The 20,980-nt window shown below is 36.5% G+C and overlaps 3 protein-coding genes across 3 annotated transcripts; all 3 read right to left on the bottom strand.

Moving 5' to 3' along the window:
- Nucleotides 1-2,777: 2,777 nt before the first annotated feature.
- Nucleotides 2,778-4,181, bottom strand: LOC133180199 (uncharacterized protein F54H12.2-like). The gene has a single exon (XM_061314765.1). The coding sequence runs from the start codon at nt 4,179-4,181 to the stop codon at nt 2,778-2,780; it is 1,404 nt and encodes a 467-aa protein (XP_061170749.1).
- Nucleotides 4,182-7,771: 3,590 nt separating this feature from the next.
- LOC133180198 (uncharacterized) lies at nt 7,772-8,311 on the bottom strand. Its single transcript, XM_061314764.1, has one exon. The coding sequence runs from the start codon at nt 8,309-8,311 to the stop codon at nt 7,772-7,774; it is 540 nt and encodes a 179-aa protein (XP_061170748.1).
- A 3,526-nt stretch (nt 8,312-11,837) lies between these two features.
- Nucleotides 11,838-15,875, bottom strand: LOC133180197 (uncharacterized). The gene has a single exon (XM_061314763.1). The coding sequence runs from the start codon at nt 15,873-15,875 to the stop codon at nt 11,838-11,840; it is 4,038 nt and encodes a 1,345-aa protein (XP_061170747.1).
- Nucleotides 15,876-20,980: the final 5,105 nt, after the last annotated feature.

The following is a 20,980-nucleotide window of genomic DNA, read 5'->3' as shown; positions in this document are numbered from 1 at the left end:
TTGATTTAAAAACCCTCTCAACACTTTTCCTTAGGTTCGATCTTATGATAGACATTAAGTTTTCTTGGTGTCACACTTTTAAAAGTTTAAAACTCCTTATTTTAGGTATTCAGGTCACTCAAGGTTAGGCCTTCGCTTCGGCATGAATGAGCCTGTTCTAAACAACGAAGGAATGTCATGTATGAATAATACTGTGAAATCATCCTCAAAACTTACCTTCCTTCTTTCACTAGAAGGTTTGAAACTATATATCATTCCATAATATGTTACTTAATCCAATAGAGATATTCACAAACACAAAATAACTCAAATTTGAATTCTCCATGATTTTTTGAGCTCTGTTTCATCCGGGGTTTTGGGTGCTTTCTTTTCGGGTCGCGCTGTGTCTATAAATACCAACGCTCGTCAGCTGTTAACTGTCATTCGTTACTAACTGATTTTCCAGTGACCCAGACGATATGGCACATGAAGATTTCCATGAAGAGGTCTTTCTAATTCCAGGGATAGAATTAGTTTGTTATTTTGCTGTCAGGAGGATATCAGACGGGGAAGAGTTGTTGCGCTGCCCGATGATGCGAGTGGAACAAAGCAATAATAGGAATGCAAGAAGAAGATCTGCCAGACCTTATCAGATACCTGACCGCGAGCGTAGGAGGAGAAGATCACCCTCACCAGCAAGGCCACCCTCACCACCACCAAGGGCACCCTCACCACCACCACCGCCAGGAAGGCCTGTGATTCCACCCATTTACCATCCTAGGCCCCAGGAGGAAGGGAGGAATTTTTCAATACCTGATTCCCCCGATTCACCATCACCATCCCCTGGGATTCCCTCAACGGTGGATGAGGTCCAGTATCATCAGAGCCAGGCCAGATTTCAAGGCTGTATCCCTAGCTGGGGATTACAGGTACCGGTATCGTCAATTTTTTGCTCGCTGTGTCTCTGTGAGGATGAGGACAGTAACTATATTTGCGATCAATGCAGACAACGACCTGCGTGTTACCTCTGCTCTGCCCGGATCATTGATCGGTGCCTCCCATGCCCTTTGTGCCGCTACAATCCGTTTCCTTGGAGAGGATTTGGCCTGCAGCCACACTAAGGGAGTAAACCCTTAAAGAAAAAAATCAACAACGGCCCTTTTAAGGGCCACTTCATTGATTCGAATAGATACCTTTTTGATACACAGTTGGTGATAATAGAAACGTCTCATAAAAAACACCCATAGGTCATTGTTGTTTTAAAAATTAAAATTAAATTTTTTTTATGAACATTAATTTTTTTAAAAAAGAAATAAGAAATATATATATTTTTTAAAAAAATTTTTATTTTACACATCAACATTTTATTAACACACAAAGATTATTTTTTAATTTTTTTTATAATACACAGTGGAATAAATTTTTTTTTTAATGTCACTTTTTTAAGCTGAACAAAAATAACATTTCTCTTTTTCTTTTCTAGGAAATTTCTCCAGGCACAATTTTGCTGTTTCCCATTTCTCCAGTAATTCTTTGTTTCTCTCCTCAGGTTTCAGAATTCCATATTCTTGATAGTTGGCACCTTGCCTGTAGAACATTCTTTCTAATTCTGGTGTACTGTGGGACATATCAAATCTTGCTGTAAGATTAAGTTTAGGCACATCCAGTCCTCCTACAGGTTCTTTCATTTGAATGAACCCCCTGATTTGATGCACTTTTCCTGTCCAGGGATGAATTTCCTTTTTTAGGATCAAGTACTGAATTTCATCTTCAAGGTTCAGAAAAATGTCTATATCTTCTATTTCTTCGTTCACTTGATTTAAAACAAATGTCCAGTTAGTGGCTACTCTGTAACTTCTGTATGGGTCCTTTGGGTCATGAATCTTCTCATTTGCTGGCAAGTAAACATTACAGAGTTCTTCTTCCTCCTCCATAGTTTTTACTTCTATTCTTCTTTTGGTAGGACTGGAATCATTTACCTCCATAGGCATGATCATTCTTTTTTCTAATAATGGTATTTTCTCTTCCTCCATATCTTTTGACTTTTTACTCAAACTCATCCTCATCAAACTGATTTTCATACACCTTAGTCCCTTTGTATTTATACCTTTTTTGTAAGTTTATTTTTAACTCTTTGTGTTAGTTTATTTTTAACTTTTTTGGTTACTATTTTTATATATAGGAGCATCAGTTTCAGATTCTATAAAAAAAACACCTAGGCAGCAATTTTTTTCTTTTGTTTATTTTGAGAACAAACAAACAAACAAACAACAAACAACAATAACAATATTTTTTTTACAATACATTTTGATAGAAACATTGACAAATTTGTCCATGACCCGTTGGTCTTTTATGATAAGTGTCTTTAAACCATTGAGCTACATAATGATCTCTTTCTAAAGCTGTAGGATGGTCAAAGGGAAATAACCATTCATCTGCTTTAATTTTCTTCATATGTCTTTGATGTAAATAATACACACAATATTGTCCACACACATCGGTATTCCAATCTTGATATCGATATGGATTATAAATCCATTGATGACCATGACGCTGAATAAAATCTTGAATTTCTTTTTGTAAGGGAGGAAATCCATAAGAATCAAAATATTCTACCACTGGACTGCTTACATATAAACACACCCAATGTTCTCCAGGTTGATCTTGAGGATCTGTATTGACTACAATGGCTTTTTCTCCAAATTTTAATTGATCTGGTAATAAATCTAAAGGATACACTCCACCAAACGAACTCTTTAATTCTCTAAATAAGACTTCTCTCAACTGTCCTGTATCCATTAATAATCAATGCTCACTTCTCTCTGTTTGTTAATTTCTAAGAGGTTATCAAATTCTGCATACACCACACAATTTAAAGTGGTAGCCGTATTGTTCGTAAATTGGACTTCTACTCTTAAATTTCCTGTTTCTATGAGATGGAATTTATCCGATTGGGCTTCTTGATCTTTCGTGAAATCCCAGCCCCATAAAGTGTATCCGTTTTTATACTCTTCTAAGGTAATGTCCGGAGCCCAATCTTCTCCTAATTTTCCCAAAGCTTGATATATACTCAGATAAGATCTCAGATATAAATCTTCATTAAAATTAGGTTCGAAACAACGAGTCATCATGGTCTCTCCATTGATACTAACATCTAATTTTTTAATCCCAAAATTTTGAAAATTAAAGGGATTTTTAGTTTTATCTCCATTAAAAGCCGCATTCTCCACAAACCCTAAAATGAGCCTTTTTGGCATCTGGCCTTGAAACAGATGATCCGTAATCTTAGATTGAGTTCCTGTAGGTATGGTAAAACTTTTGACTTCCACTCTTCTTAATGGATATTTAGCTCTGTAAGTATTCAAAGTTTGATTGATCTGATTCATTAAAGTAGGGGAAGGTTTCACTTTTCTCACCCACAAGACCATACTTAATATTTTGACTTTTCCCGTATTGGCTTGAGCCGTCATCATGTAGAAATCAGGTCTAGCTCGATTAAATCTCAAACGGACGTCAACTCCATTCGGTAGAAATCGATCTTGTTGAAACAAATCCAGATGTAAACAATCCAATAAAGTAATTTTCTTACTATCTTCTATGGCTTCATGACGTTTTCTGTATCCTTCGTTTTTAGAATTGGCTGGGTACGCTGGAATGATGGGTTTGTTAATGGTACAAGTACCAGAAGCGACAGCAAAGGATTGATTAGCAGCCACCCCCAGAGCTGCTAGCCCCCTTTCGTCCATATGTCCTGCTGTATCTTTTTCCCATAGACTACAAGCTTTCATTTGTGTGGCTAAAGTTCTGGGTTTGTAAGACAGTAATTTCTCCAGATAAGCTTTGTAAGGATAAGTATCGGTCCCTGGAGTGATTATTTTTCCATTGACATTGACATCAATTTCCGTAAACAAGGAATGTAAGATATTATTCACTGGGGCTGTTTTAGCAGGATCTCCAGCCAGATCACTTCCATCATTTTGAACAAATTGACATACCATTTGAAGATAAGTTTGTGATAAATCTAGATATTGATCTCCTTGTCCTTTAATTTCAAATTCGATCGGAGCTGTCTCTGAATCTAAAGTACTAGAAATAGGGTAATATTCTTCCCATTTGGATTCTTCTAAAGCAATATTAGTGGGAGGGACTTGGAACAATTGTAAATTGTCCATCCCACAAGCACAGGAATCGGGTTGTAACATGATGTCTGTCTACTAAGATTGATTTTTCACAAATGAAACTCTTCTCCCTCACACTCCTCTATTTATAGTCTCTCTCAGTCAAAGACATCTAAAGACCTTATTTTCTTCTTCACTGGGGCTGTTAATGGTACATTACCTCCTTGATTTTTTCTTTTTCTATTAGGACCTCCTCTAGCCAACAGAACTCGTTCTGTCTGTTTTCTTTTTCTTTTCTTACTATCTCCTAGATTCATTTTTTGTTTTACCATTCCAGAAGTATTTTTCAGGGCTTGTATTCCGTGAGTTTTGATAGCGTCTTTTAAAGATCTCTTATTTTCTAACACATCTAACCCCGTTCTAGCAGCAGCGGTCAAGGCATGTTTAGCTCCCGTTTTCAGTAAATCCGTAAAAAATCCTTCCCCTCTTTGATGGTTTTTGGGGGGTGGATAATAATAAGCTGGTGGGGGTGGGGGTGGTTGCTGTTGACCCCCTCCTAATATTCCACCTAATAGATTACTGACTAGTGGAGCTGCTAATTTTAACACCGGAGCTAAAAGACCAAACCCGTGTCCTTTTTGTCTTAATAAACCTTTATGATAAGTCCAACCGTGTCCTCTCTGTCTTAATATTCCTGGATGATACTGCATGGTGATCACTGTTCTTAAAAACTGACTTTTCTGCACTCTGAGGACTTCCTTTTATACCCCTTTTTTTTTTAGGGCTGAATACAATAGAGACAGCATACCAGACAAACCATGACTCCCAATAGGATGTAACAAAAAAGTTGTACACTCATCTCAGTACACTTTTCTAAAATGAAGTTTCACTAGAGTTTTTCCACTTAAAAAGGGCATGGGTTTTCCTAAAGGTGTCATGATGTGTATCTCAATGGTATCAAAATGTTTTTTACTCAAAGGGAGATATTCCGCACGGATGAGTTCCCATTTACATTGATTGTCTTTGTGTTCAAATTGACAAGGGACCACTCTTAATAATTTCAAGGCATTCGATCCTACGGTCTGGGGTTGAATCAGATCACAATACACATACATGGATTTTAAATTTCGATATAAATCTACAGTGTCCGGAGCCAGATAACTGATATTAATCCATTTGGTCATGTCTTCTGTCCAATTTTCCGGGACTAATTTAGAATCATGAAATCCTAATTTATAAGCCAGACTTAAGGGAAGACGTACAAAGATGGGAATTTGACGTAAATGAGTGACATAATTCACTCGATTGAAATCCTTCCGATAATTAAATTTCATTTCAATTTTTGAGGGTTTTTCTTCTTCTTTCAGGTCTTGTATCACTGTCTTTAAGCTCTGTTTTAAATTTCCATACACATCATCATCGTCATCACTTCCTTGATCTGTGGGGTTCTTTTTCTCGGTCCATTTGTGATACTTTTTCCAGATTTTTTTCATGGTCTGTACTAAACCTTTATTGATTTCTCCCAGGATAGCTGTTGGGTTAGGATAAGGTCCCGGTCTAAATCGAAGTCGATACAAATTCAATTTCTCTTTAGGATCATAAGTACCGATTAACCAATAAGCTTTACTCCAATCTACTAAAAGCTGGGTTTGTTGAAAATTAATGGGAGTACTTTTCAATAATTGAAACCGTCCCCACTGGTACTTATCAGGGTCCTCGAGATCCAGTTTCTCAGATGGTGAAACGCCTTTAAAAAAAGGTGGAACTTTTTCCACTATACACACTTCGATATAAGATTCATCCTGACTTATATTTTCTATACTACAAGGATAAATCATTTCGGTTAATGCTACTTCCCATTGACCATCCGTTAAATCCACAGATTGTGGTAATAAAGTTTTAAATTGAGCGGTCGTATTCCCCGGAAAAGATTGCATGGAGCTATCACTGGGTAATGTCATGTAAAAACCACTGTTCTCAGCCATGTTCAGTAAGAGACTGAGAGATATTTACTTCTAACCTTTCTATTTATAATAATTTATACACATTTCATTTTATGATTTAATTCCATCATATCTACATAAGGAACAAAGTCTGTAACAAGTCACGACAAATTTCTCAACACATTTCTCACAGCATGGATATTGTTGACACTTCCATCTCCCCTCCGTATTTTCCTCCCAGCAGGACAGGCATTTCTTTAAAGCTCTCTTTCTCGTTACTTTGACCCATGGGGGCACCATATTCTCTACCCCAAACTTCCATGTGAAATATTTAATGCACCAGCTACATCCACAGGTCTCCATAGAAGGGGGATCATCCACAAACCAGTGAGGAAAAGTCATTTCACAATGCTCGCAAATTCGATAAGTTCTGTGATGCCATCCGGGATAATCATACACCGTAAATGTATGCCATTGGTTCATTTCCCTATCACAATAATGACAGTAATACTTTTCTACGTCAATCAAATACGCCAGTCTCCACGGAAAAATCATGATTGAGCTCAGTGTACTCAAAACTAAGCTTTATATACCTTTTTCTGTGTTTTATTTTTAGAATTTTGTTACTATATTTATTTTTTAGCACGAGATCTTATTCTGAAAACACCTGTGCAATAGTGCCGTGTGCAAATTTTTTTTTTTTTTTTTTTTTTTTTTTTGCTGAGTCATTAATACACAGGTAATACACAAATCTTGGCATCGATTCAAGTATATCCATTGTGACGTCAAAAAAATGTGATACAGATCAAAAAATAAGACTTGTAATTTTTTTTGTGTGTGTGACTTTTTTATTCATAATAACAACAATCATAACAAAACAATCATATTAATAAACATTCAAAACTTTTGTACACTTCTTTTGTTTCATCTATGGGAAAAGATCTTCTCATGTACAAATATTCTGTTTCACAAGCACAGTCCATGATACTGTATCCTTTTAAGAGCACTTTCAGATAATCTTGGATACACTCTTTGGCTCTTTCCATCCATTTTCCTTGAATCCAAGTCCTTTCTGGTCCTTTTTGTTTGTGAAACAAGACATATTTCACTTTCCATTTGAATTCCTGATACTTAGGTTCCTTTCGACCCCCTAATATTGCCATCTTATGTGTTATTACCCATGGATGGTCTGGAAACTTCATTCTCTTATACAGGGTGGCATCTTTTTGTTTTCCTGGATTCTTATCTTTGAAATCTTGAATACATTCTTGTTTGTTTTTCATCCATTCTCCTTTCTTAGTAGAACCTTTCATTTTCCAACAATACTCTGAGCTTAAATACTCCATTGTATTTTTTTTTGTATGTGCTCTGTCTCTCTGTGAAATCAGAAATGATCAATTTTTTTGGACTTGTTCCATTTTATATACTCTATGGTGTCTCTATTTTTAGACTCTCTGGATTTGTATCTATTTTTATATATACTCTATTGTGTCTCTATTTTTAGACTCCCTGGATTTGTGGTCTTCTTAGGGGTATGATGCATTAGGGTAGGACTAGGCATAATGTATCCTACGGAAGAACTCACACAGACCATCCAATATTCTCGATTAGTATCATGTAAAGCTAACATGACCACACTGGTAATGATGAGAGATACACAGATGAATAATTGTGCAAAATAAACAATTTCTTCTCGAGGCACTTTCTCTCCACAAAATTTCCAATGAGGCGTTATTGAATGAGATCCGTTTGGGGAATCCATGAATCGAAACTAGGAGGATATCCTTTCCACCGCACTTTGACTTCTTGAATGATTTTTTTCCCTACACGTCGCTTTTTATACCCCAAAATTTCTTCTACTTCGTACACATCATCTTTTTTATTAATCTGTTGTAATTCTTTCTCGTAAAAAGTGCCTTCTAATTCCTCACCATGATCATCTTGGATTTTATACACATAAGGATATCTTCCAGGTACTCTTTTAGAAATGGTAAACAATTCTGTAGTCCAATTGGGTAAATATCCTTTTTCAAAAGTGCGTTTAGCTTTACTAATGCGGACCCGATCTCCTTGTTTAAATTGAGGTTTTTTAGGGAATGTTTGAGATTTTTTCCCATATAAAGTTTTCCACTCTTTTAATACATTAGAAGCATTCACTTGAGCTGGTGCTCTTTTAATACTTCGATGATAAGAATGATTGTAAGCATATACTAAATCCGGTAAGACGTCTACATATCGTCTGGTTTTATGACGAGTGAAATAACGCCACATGCGTGCTTTGAGGGTTCTCTGAAATCGTTCCACGATACTGGCTTTAGTGTCCGTATTACGAGTGGTAAAAAAATGAATGGATTTAAAAGTGTGTAAGAATTCTTTATTGGTAAATTCTTTGCCTTGATCAGATTGAATGCGAATGGGACGTCGTCCGTCTTGTTGAAAAATCTCTTGTAATCCTCGAATCATTTCTTTTCCCGTTTTCTGTTTTAAAGGCACTACCCAGGCATATTTAGATAAGACGTCAATGGCACACAGTAAAAAAGTATATCCATCATTATATTTCTTTAAACTGGACACATCTGCTAAATCTAATTGCCATTGTTCATCTATATCGGTCACTCTAGTTTGTTGTCAGCGGAATTTTCTTTGAATGGGTTTATGTAAAGTATAAGTATCTTGTTCTTTTAACCAGTCTCGAATCTTTTTCAGGGAAATTCCTAAAGGTTTGACCTGACGATACAAAGCTTGTATTCCTCCGTACCCTCTTTTAGGATCATAATAAATCTCTTTTAAAATATCTTCCACTTGTTTCTTTTTCATTTCTTCTTAGGTAAAGGAAGCCAATTTTCTTCAATTTTTGCTAATTTCTTTTCTTCTTCTTCGAGTTTGGTTTTTAATTTCTGTCGAGCTCTAAAGGGACTATATTTGGATCCTTCCCTTGTCCCAACAGGAGTTGAAATGGGTTTTTTAATGACGGTTCCTGGATCTTCTATAGGACTACTTACTGGAGTGTCTAAAAAGGAAGAAAATCCACTATCGTCTCTTTCTTGACTTTTAGGAGTACTGATTTTTCCAGGTTTCTGCATGGCTTTTATAAGGTTTCCATTACTCAGGTATTCCAAAGGAGTACGGGTCTCTTTTAAAGCTTGAGCAAATTGTTCTAATCCTGTAGGAACCGGATGATTTTTCAGAGTATGAGATCTCATACTATCAGCCATTAAATCCACAATGTTAGAATTGGCAACTTTTTGACCTCGATAACTAATTTCACCTTCTTTATTCCAAGTTAACACTTTAGGGTTTTTCTTTAAATGATTTAATAATAATCCAGCTTTTCTTTTCATGTTTTTATTGACGGTTTGAAGAATTTCATCTTCAATCTCAGCTGGGGCTGCTGGTGATCCTGCTGCTGCTTCTGCAGGGGATGGGGGTACTGGTGCTACTGCTGGGGGTGCTCCTGCTGGTGCTGCTGCTGCTGGAGCTCCTGCTGCTGCTGCTGGTTGAGCTGATGGTTGAGCTAATCGAGTTTTTGTAGGTTGTTGTCTAGCTTTTTCTAAATAATTTCTATAGCGATGAAGTTCTTGACCATATAAAGCGACTTTTTCTTCTGGGGTTAAATCTTCACGTCTTGTAATGTCCTCTAATTCCTGACCTAAACTGAGAGTAGTTTGAAATTCAGGAGGTTTCGGTAATTTTCCTTTAAGTTCATTCAATAAGACTTCAGGAACTAATACCATTTTACGACTCATTTTCCCCCTAGGAGAGATGCTGCTCCTATAAGTAAAGGACCGAGTAAAAGAGGGAAGAGGCCTCCTTTTTGCTGGACTAACAAAGCTCGTCTTTTCTGAATAGATTGAGGTTGAATTAGTCTCCTTAAGATGTGTTTCTTTCCAGCTAGTTTTCGTTTCTGAACCGAACTGAGAGGTAACACTCCTTTTAATAGGTTGTACACAATCTCACAAATCTTCAGAATACAATCTCCAGAACAATGTTTTAAAATACTTGTCTTTAAGGGTGAAGAATAATGAGGATTAGATAACACTCTTAAAAGAGCCCCATGAGATTTTAATCTTGTAGAACAACAAGTCTTCTTCTTCTTCTTAGCCATCCTTTTCAAATAATGAAGAGGTGTCCCTCAGTGTGTCCTCCTTTTATACTCTTTTAAGGAGGAGGAGCATACATGCCATGTTTGTCTTTCTCATGTTTATCTCTATTTTTTTCGGTGACATAGATTTTGGAACAATATCGGCATTTATATCTCATTCCTTTTGGAAGTTTAGGTGTAGAAGCAGATAAAGGTTGAAAGCGGGCTATTTTAGGAGTCTGTATGGGTACTTTAATTCCAGGAGAAGGAATTCCAACATTAACTTGAGGAAATAAATCCGGGGCTCTTTGACTGCCTATGGGTGCCATAGCACGATCCATTCTCATTTCAGCTTGTTTCTTTAATAACTCTCCAATAGTTTTTTGTCTTTGTTCTTTATAATACTGATTAATTTCATTTCTTAGACTTTTAGGCATAGCTTTACGTTGAGCTGGAGTTTTAGGTGGACCTGGAGTTTTTGGATTTTTTCTTTTCTTCTTCTTCTTTTGAGAAGGTTTTTTCTTATTGTTTGACCCCCCACCTAGTCGAACCATCCAATTTGGTAAAACTCTCTTTTTTGTCTTTTTGTTCTGGACTCTTACCACTACACTTTTCAAACGACGAGCACGTCGTTTTTTAGGGGTATTCCATTTAAATAAATGACGAATGATGACTCCTCCTAAAAATCCTGCTCCGCCACGTTTTAAAATGGCTTTTTTTCTGTCTTCCTCGGTAGCTGATTTATCAGCGATGATACCTAAATCTTGACGATGATGATCAATAAATCTCTGAGTCTGTTTATAAATGGGTAATACTCCTTTCATTAAATTTCGAGCTCCCATAGCAAACCAATTCAATAAGGCTTTACGCCCTAATTCAATTAAATGAGCTCGCTTAGCAGGATCTTTTTCCCGCTGTAAACGTCTTAAAGTTTTCACTAATTTACTCTTGGCTGATGGTGCCATGATGAGAGTTGAATGATAAATGACAAGGGTGAGGATGATACATTTTTATTTATACTCTTGAGGCATGTGTATAGTTAACCATTCAAACAATCGACTTCTCAATCTGTATTCGTCTGGGGTGTGTGGACTCAAATCCACCAAGAGATACCCATGAGGAACATTGGTAGCTTCTTGATAAGCGGACATCAAATGAGGTAAGGCTAACTGACGACTCAAGACACTGATTTGAGATTTGTCTCGGGGATTTTTAAACAAGACTAAATAATGAGCATTCAAACTAATGGTGCGATGTGATGCTGCCCTATCAAATAAATTCTGAGTGATGTAAATCACACTGGTATTCCGATGATGAGCTTTACGGGTAAACCAATCCACGATGGATTCAATGGCTTTTCCTCCCATCATGTCGTCAAAAATGAGTAAGTGTGGTATATTTAAATTAGCCACTAATTTCTCATCGTCTTCGGGAATATTTCGAATGAAAGACACCCGATCTCTTAGAGAAGTGTAAGCAGGTTGCCATTCCCGATAACACCACACAATTTTTTGTGGCATGGGGGTAATCCAATGTAAATTTTCTACTAATTTCTTGACAAATTCGGTTTTGCCAGATTTAGAAGGTCCTGCTACCACCATGGTAAATTCATGTTTTAAAAGAAAAGAGGGGAGAGGTGTCTCCTCATGTTGCATGATGACAAATGAAGACAAAGGTAGTTTCAATGCTTTATTTATAGTTAATAACAAATCATTTTTAATAACCATAAGGTAAAGTGTTATAATCTTTCAAGATCTGTCTCTTATCGTAAACAATTCTATATTGTTTTTCTAAAGGTACTGTCTTGACTTGATGATCTCGGGTCCTCTGTATTTTGTAAGGATAAGACACTGTGACTTCATCTATTTCTTTCTTGAGCATTTTTTCTAAAGTCTCTAAGGATACGATATTAGAAGCCCGATAATTAAGAGTTAATCCTTTGACTTTAAGGATGGAATTTCCCTTGGAGGTAAGGTAAGCATAATTTTTGGGACCTCCAGACATGAATTTGATAATGTGATCCCCGTCCAATTCATCAGTCCATTCTCCTAAACTGTTTCCAAGAATCGGATTAAATTGTCCTTCCTTATGTTGGTAAATGATACTATCCGTATCGAAATAAAGCACCCGATCTCCTAAAGGTTGTAAAGTCTCGTAGAGGTGTAATCTGGCATGAGCGGTAGTGAAACAGGCCAGTATTATGTTTCCAAAGGGACATTCTTCTACAAATTGATTTTTGTCTTGATAATTGACTAACATCATATCTAATTCCGGATTTTCTTTATTTTCTAAGAGTTGGATCCCTTTAATCTCAATTCTGGAATCTTGTAAGAGTTGATGTAATTCCTCTTCTTCCGTTAAGTATTTCGTTTTTGGTAATAACAGACGTTGAGCAAATTTTCCCCACAAACAATTTAAAAAAAGTTTAGCTATGGTTCTTCGCACTGGATTTTTTTCAATACTTAACCAATCCATTCTAATCCCTTCTTTTTCTAACACTTGACGAATGTAATTTAATTGCTGTTCTTCCGTCTGACACTCCGGTGGAAATCCAGACGCTTCTTGTTTGATCTTTAAAAAAGTATCGATGTAAGGTCTGAATAAATCTGTGCTGCTTTCTGGAAAATGCCAAACTTCGTATATCTTCTCTAAAGTATACCCCATGTCCAAGGCTTTGTGTAATTCGGTGGTCACCCAGGTACCTGTGAGACTGCGTTCACGGGAATTGTGTCGACATCGATGTTTAGGGTCTTGTTGTTTTGCACATGTTCGGCATAAGGAAAATAATAACTTACCTCCTGTGCGATAAGGTAAAACGGGGTGATAGAGGCCTCGAGGTGGTAAGACCCGACAATGAATGAGTCCAAAATAGGATCTGACGTCTTGGAATTGATCGGTAATGATTTGAGGATGCCCTACAGGAAAAGGTCTGTGTTTTAACACGTAAGGGTACAGAGAACAAACGTCTATGTATCTCATTTCTCCTTCCTCACAATATAATCGTGTAGCATTGGTCCGACCTCCATACAAAGCCTCTCGGGGGTTTAAAGGATCTGAAATGTTGAGGTCTGATAAAAAATTCTGTAAAACTTCATCTCTTTGCACTTGTTGATCGAATTCGTGCTCCCAGATAGAGGTGACAGAGTAACCAAATTGCTCTAAGACTGATTTCCTTCTTAAAGTTTCTTCATATAATTGTTGGTAAGTCCATTGGGGTTGGTGAGGATGAGTTTCGGTCTGTAGATTGGAAAAGCAGGTGGGACATCCGTGCCAATAACATCCGTAAAATTCGTAGATGGTGTGGTTATCTTCCTGATATCCGTCTACAGTATAACTCCCGATCTTGACTTCTCCCCCGTTTCTCGCATGCTGGATGTGAGATCCACTCTGTTGACTCAAAAAGGTTAACCACCGACAGGCTTTGGCCGAATATTGACGAGCAGGTTGATATCCCAGGTTAGGAATGATGGCAATGGTATCTTCGGGCATAAATCCTCGACGGTAAGCTAAATTGGCTGCACTGGCAAAAGTGATAGATTCCTGAAAGGGATCTACATTCACTAAATTCTTGAGGGTGGCTCTAAACTGAGCACAACATCGTCGTAAAATATCGACGTCGGAAATACAATACTCTAAAAATTCCTTCTGGAAATCAAACACTTTTCCAGCTTGTTGATCGTACCATTGGAAAAAAGCTTGTCGTCCATTAATAGTCATGTCGTCCGGATTGTAGAATGACGCAGGTGGATAAGGCCCTACATAATTCTGGTTCTGTACCGTATTAAAAAAGTGGGGGAAATACCCTTTTTTCAGTTCGGTGAATCCAAAAGCGGAAGGCATCTTGGACAGAGCAAAAGGTAAAAAATTATAAGAATCGATGAATTTCAATCCAAGGATTTCCATGGATAAGATTTTACTCCCGTTCTGGATGACGGTGGGTTTAATGCAAGCAGAATGCACCAGGTAATTTAAAATGAACTGTCCGTCATATCCTTTGAAATTGTGAGCAATGATGATGGCCTCGTCGTGTAATAAAGTACCATTCTTATTTCCTTTGCTGATGGGTTGTAATAACCAGTCCATGAAGTCTTTTAAGGTATTTAATCCTTGAAACACATGTTGACGGGGTCCCATGTGCCGACAATGAGGACAAGGATCCTCAATGGGTAAATGCCCACAATGTTGACAGACCCGATGTGCTACACACAGATTAGGGATGTGAATGCCGTTTTCCTGGGTACATTCGAAATCGAAATAAATGTAAATCTGTAATGTCTCTTTTCCCTTCTTCTTTTTGGGAGGTTTCTGTTGAACGTAGCACTGATGATCATTCTGTACAATTTTCTTACAGATCTTACATTGTTTCCGTCCTCCGCATAAGTGATGAGATAATAATTTTTTAGGCATCCATTTCTGACATTGGTCACATCGTCCCATTAAATTACAAATGGTTGTTGTCGTATTTTTACTGTAAGGTCGTAAATGATTTTCATAACAACCTCTATTCTTAAAAAATCCCTGGCAATGAGGACATGAAATCTGGCTCCCGTCTTTAGGGCATGGAGGGTAAGATAAACAAAAATCACATCGAAAAGGACATTTGGATCGATGGTCTGTGATGTTTCTATACCCCACATCACAATGATCACAATAATATTGACATCCTGTGATACCAGGCATGGATAAAATGGCATGGTAATGATGATCTTCTAACAAAATGTTTAAAGAAATTCCTTGTCCATTCCCTTTGTAGATAGGTTCTAAGGAGAATTTAGAAGACATAGACTTGATCTGAAATATTTTCAGTCGATATTGAGGATATAACACTTGTTGTAATTTCCCCCATTCTTCGGGTCCACAAGATTGATGAATATCACACCCGGCTTGTTCCATGAGAGCTTTAGCTTGATTTTCCTGATCATTACTCCTTACATCTCCTATCCGCATACGTTTCCATCTTTTTTCCCATTCGAGGTCGGGATTTTCTGGTTTTTCACTGTGTAACCGGGTGATGACAATAGCTCTAGCTAAACACATCTTATCCCAGGGATTATCGATCTGAACGATAGATTTTTTTCCTTTAAGGAAAGTGTCCTTATTGATCATCAGGTGTTTGGTATTATTTCCACCACTTCCTTCTGGATATTTCACATGAAACATGTCGAATTCCATAGACCCGTCTCCCAGTTTAAAATCTTTTTTAGATTGTTGAACGGCTTCTATTTTGTTTAAAATGACCTCCTCGTTCAAATGTTTACATTGAGTAAACTCGTACCAGATTTCAGATTTCAGAGAAGGATGACGTATGTTCAAGCGTAAGTAATCGTTAGGATTACACTGCATTTCATATTTAACCGTTTTTAACATGTCTCTAAATAATCGCCGAACAAATCCTTTGTTTTCTTCTTCTGGAAATTCCTCAAAATTGATATTGTATTTATTTTCTTGGGCTTTAAATTTTCTGGAATGTCTGGTGGAATCTAATCTCACTTTATAATACTGAGAAATGGGTTTCGGTTTCCCTGGTGGTGAATGAGGTGATGGTAAATGAGATGAAGAACTTGGTTGTTCTTCTTCATTTACATGACGTAAGGCTTGTACTTGTTGATGACGATTGGTTTTCTGTATTCTTTGTAAGTACAAGGCATTTCGTTTTCTAAGATCTAATTCTCTATCTCTATTGTTATGAAGAATTTTATCTAATTCTTTCTGTCTTTTTTTCCATTTCTTAAGTTGTTGTGTGAAAGGATCCATGATTATTTTTAACAACAGAATGAGCTGAAAGTCAAAAGAAGACGGTTTTTATACAATAGATGACGTCACAATGCATAGGTAGCTGTGATTTGGATCGGTGCCAAGATTTTAAGTAGGAGGAACTTTTTTTTTTTTTTGCACACGGCACTACTGCACAGGTGTTTTAAGAATAAGATCTCGTGGTGTTATAATTAGAGTTACAAAAGAACTAAAAATAGTTTTAAACTTATAAAAATTAGTGGAGATTAAAAATAGATTAAACTAAAAAAAATAGTAGAGACTAAAAATAGAATGGATTAGAAAGGTATATAAACCAGACCTGAGAGTATATAGGATCAGTCTTATTTTTTAGTCAGGGACTTTAAACCAAACCTTAAGATGGAAGAAGAAAATTCAAAGACTCTGAATGATATGTTTGACTTGGCAACAATAATGGCTGGTATTGAACTACAGGAAAGAAAAGGGATAAAAAAAATCCTAGAGGATATATGTGATATAATTCTAATTCTGAAAGAGAACCAGAAGGAAATAGCCTGTATAATAAGACAAATGATTCAGGATCAAGAGAAATCAACTGATTTAATGGTACAACTTCAGAAGGATAACTGTGAGTTTAGAAAAATCATAACAGATGATTTGGCTGTGTTTAAAGAAGAAGTGATGGCTGAGATTCGTAAGGATAAATAAAAAGGAAAAAAAACAGAGAGAGTGATAAAAGAAATGTGATTTTCGTGTTGTAATAGGACGGTTCTCTGATCTTGTTTTCATATTGTATTGTATTGTATTGTATTGGATCAATAATAAAAGGTTTTTGTTGAAATTTTTTTGGGATTTTTTTTGGATTTTGTTTAAAAAAAAGGGTGAGAAAAAAAGTGCACTTAATTGACCTGGCCAGCGGATTTTGGATTTTTTGATACGGTATCCTGTATAGACTTTCTTATTTTGACTTTTTTTTTACAGGCTATAAAGGCCCCTATACGCCTGGATAGCCCCGGCCAGCGGATTTTGCATTTTTGCCATTTTTTTACAGGCTATAAAGGCCCCTATACTCCAGGATAGACCCGGCTATCCTGGAGTAATCTACTACTAAGATGATGTCATCCCCCTAAATTACTCACTTATTGTTCCATCAATACATAAAAATTTAGATTTATTAATAATAAATTGTGTATTGACCCCTCCCCCCCTTCCGCATAATGCCCCACAATTCTACTAAATTATTAATGTAAAATGTTTTATATATTTTATTTATATTTCACAATAGACAAACAAGTACCCGTATTTCAAGGTAAAAGCTTTATCTCTGGTATCATATTGTATATGATTGTTCATTTCAGGCATTATATGTTCCTTTTGGGTAAAGCGACGCGCCCGTATTACGTCACGTAATGGCGTCGCGGACAACCTACGTTTCAGCAAAGTCGTTGAGGAATGTCACTGCTACTGCTGTTAAACAGGCATTTCAAGTCATATGCATTAACAGACATAAAGAATGGTTCCTTCCGAAAAGAATGGTTTGTGTTTTATAATTTTCGATTGAAAATTGATTGCACGGCAGCCTCGATATTAAGAGAGGGGTTCCCCGGTGACCTGGAATGCGTTGCACTCCTTGTGTTATTATTATAGGTATTATGTATTTTTTTTTATTTACTAAAAATTTCGGTAAAATTGATAGGTATGTGAACTCCTGTGCTATAATGCTCCTGGGCAGTTTCAAAAGATTAAATGGGTTGAATGTGAGCTTTGTGAAAGGGTGGAATCATCGCATATGCCCCAAGCCCTCTCTAACGTCTGGTAAGTGACTTCGATGTTGGAACAATTTTTATTGACTGAATCCTCTTTTTTAATAAGCCTTCCTCTGATGATTGTAATTATTTTTCTTCTTTAAAGGAAAGATATTTAATCATTGAAACATTAATCAGTTGGTAATATAATTAAGAGACTATATTTTTTAAGTATATATATTTGAAGATATTGAAGGTTAGACAAATCTACTTCAGGGAGACTGGCTTTCATGTATTTTCTATGCCAGAACATAAGCCAGTCCCAGGGGAAAATCCATGGAGTGTTCCTGGACCAGTATACAGAAAAATCATATCATAATGGCAGTTTACCCTCTGTAAAGGAAATCGAGAACATAGTCTGAAAATATACGGGTTCATGAGGACCCAAATTGCAGAGTTTAACAAAATTCTAGAAGGAACACCCGTGTCGTGTGACTTGTTTCCAGAGAAGATTCTTATAGCCCTATTTGACAGGGATGAATGAACTTAATCTGATCATGGATTTTATGTGCTAATGAAAAATGGAAACTATTCCAAAACTTTACAGTTGTAAGCACAAGAAAGACAAATATTTTAAGACTCATCAACAATGGCCCCATTTTCTGAAGCTGAAGCTAATTTCTTGTAAAACATACATATTTCGTGATTCCAAAATACTAAAAGTAACCTCCTTGAGAAAATTTAAGCAAGTGCCCAAATAAACAAAGTTAAAGAATTTCGTAAAAAAGGATGGATACACTATAAAGTAATTTCAGAATTTTTTTAAATATAGATTACGTGTCATTCAGAAAAAAAAATATACTTCTTAAATCTTAGAATCGCAGATTACTAAAAAGCCAATTATTGCTTAAGTTGGCAACATGTATTTGTTCTAGAGTAAGACTCGAGCTTGTACGCATTTGAATTTGGAAGAAATGCAGAGCAGATACTTCTGTACCCAAAACACTGTTAAAACAAAGTTGTGTATTTCAGTGGATCCCACAATGAGAGGAAAGATGCCAACTTGGAATCGTTAAATACACATTGTCTTCCATGTGAAAACCACCAAAAAGGATTCGGTGTTTAGCATGTTGACCACACTGTCCATATCTGTGTTAATTTTTTCATCAATTCAATCAAATAGTTTCATACACATGGAAAGTCTTGGTTGAGCTTATGGAAGATAACATTAATACACGTGACGAAAAACAGACATTCTGAAAATGATGAAATATTTTTCATACTATTTTGCTCGATGAGAAAGCAATTCTGTAGGCAGAAAATGTCTTGGAATTGGTCAAGGTTTCATGACAGAAAAAGCACATATTCTGATAACCTATAGGTGTTGCCAAAAAACTAAAATTTTTGTTTATTGGAGATGAGAAGTAAAATACCAGTCAAGCTTTTTGTTAACTTTTAAACTTAAAAACAATAGATGCAGAAATTCCAAATACAAGAGCCAATCTCAGTATTTTAATGTACATATGTTAATAAATCTCAGGGTCAGATGTCTCTCAAGTAAAAAAAACACACAAGTGAAAAGGGCAATATATTGTAGATTGTCATTAGAATAAAGAAATCTAACTATGGCCCATGAAAATACATAAAGGTTGGAGAGTATGTCTTTCTCGACTTGTCAAGGTATGCAGGTGGATAGCCCCAAGTCGGAAGGATAATATCTATCAACAGCATAAAAGTAATTCTATAGTAGCACAAAGGGTCCAAGACAAAAGCCTGCACAAAATTACAAACTTGTTAATGAGAACCAAACACCCTGGAGATTCCACATGCAAAAGTTGGTTGAAGGAAATCGGTGAAAACCTTGATTGTCAAAGTTATAAAACTATGAACTGCATTTCATAAAATTTCCTGCGTGGGTTCAAGTCTAATGTGTTAATTCGCTACATGTGCAGAATTTTGTTTTCTTTAATTTCTTGTATAATCTCTTGTGCAAGTCGTTTTTGTGCAGCAATAATGACTGCTTTAAGTGTAGAATTTTGAAAATATAAACCTTTATTAGTGTCTAGTTTGTTGTATTAATGAACCACTAAACTATCCCCCCCCCCAATTTTTTATGGGCGTGTTTCATCGGGTGAGGTGATAGGGTGTTCCACATAAAACTTTAAAAATTCTTCATGTATTATTACATGTGTTACATGTAAATTGGGTGCGGTAATGGGCTGCTTATGTAGACTATCCCCCTCCCCCTCTCTCGATGTTTATTTATATCTCCAGAGATTATTTTTATTGGGTGCTGCAATTGATGTATACATTTTTCATACTAATTGTTTTGTTTTGTTTTTTTTTACACAAATTATCTATGGATTTTTCCGATTGCCCGATCATGACAAGGAACACACGGTGCCTGTGACTAGTCGACAGGGAATGCTTACTTGTCCATGGCACTTGATTCAACCTCAGATACTTTTAGAGGTTCGTGTTTGCACTACTCCAGATTTTTTTGTTTAATGAACTTTTTGACCTTGATATGTGTTCGTCATCTATTTCAATTTGATCGAAAGGTCGTCTGTTCGAATTATGGGCTCGACTGACCTGAGTCGATAAAAAAAAATAAGTAGCAACTGTTTCTTCGCCAGACGCTCGGCACTTTGAAGTGAAAAATGCGGGTCCTTCGGATGAGACCTTAAAAACCGAAGCCCCGTGTCACGGTAGGCGTTGGCACGAAAAAGAATTCTCACTGCTCAATGACCCCGAGTGCCGAGAAAAGGTCCAATTTTGAAACCCTTCACCGGTATATGGTTTCAACATAGGCAAAAATTCTTGAACGGGACCTAAAACAACACACATTCGATCAATCTATTTCAATTCGCCATATTATTAAGTTCGTCCACTCCATGCAGTACTAAGCCTGTTGGTGCCAGGTAGAAAAAAATATTTTATCTGGCGGCCGCCAGATAATTATTTTGCGGCCGACAGTTATTTATGTGGCGGCCGCCAGATAATTATAAAATATATTTTCTACCTGGCACCTACCGACTTCCGTAATACAGATTCCTATTACTAGAAAACTATCAGGTGTACCGAATGCAAAAGGTTTATTTACCTTGGTGTTGGCATATGGCTTTAACAAAGACGCTGTCCGACATCATACAGAGAACAATACAAATTAAGTTTAAAATAAGTTTCATTTACTTTTACTTATCTACATAACAAATCACTTCTGCTTCACCCTTGTACAACTTGCGTTGATAGCTCATCTCATCAAAGCTCTTTGTCTTTTTGTCACTGTAACTCATTTTGAAAACTATGTCGTTCAACGTTCTATTCGAAAAATTTTCACTCATTAGAGAGTCACCGTATGCCGGTGAAAGGCTTCAAACT

Source organism: Saccostrea echinata, unplaced genomic scaffold (assembly GCF_033153115.1).
Source record: "Saccostrea echinata isolate AGI-Se365-2 ecotype Australia unplaced genomic scaffold, CSIRO_AGI_Sech_v1 ptg000006l, whole genome shotgun sequence".
NCBI lineage: Eukaryota > Metazoa > Mollusca > Bivalvia > Ostreida > Ostreidae > Saccostrea > Saccostrea echinata.
The sequence above is the reverse complement of the archived record's forward strand: the minus strand, read 5'-3'. Positions and strand labels throughout refer to the sequence as shown.

Coding starts and splice junctions, on each gene's coding strand:
- LOC133180197 (XM_061314763.1), bottom strand. CDS start 15,875: ATGGATCCTTTCACACAACAACTTAAGAAATGGAAAAAAAGACAGAAA.
- LOC133180198 (XM_061314764.1), bottom strand. CDS start 8,311: ATGTGGCGTTATTTCACTCGTCATAAAACCAGACGATATGTAGACGTC.
- LOC133180199 (XM_061314765.1), bottom strand. CDS start 4,181: ATGTTACAACCCGATTCCTGTGCTTGTGGGATGGACAATTTACAATTG.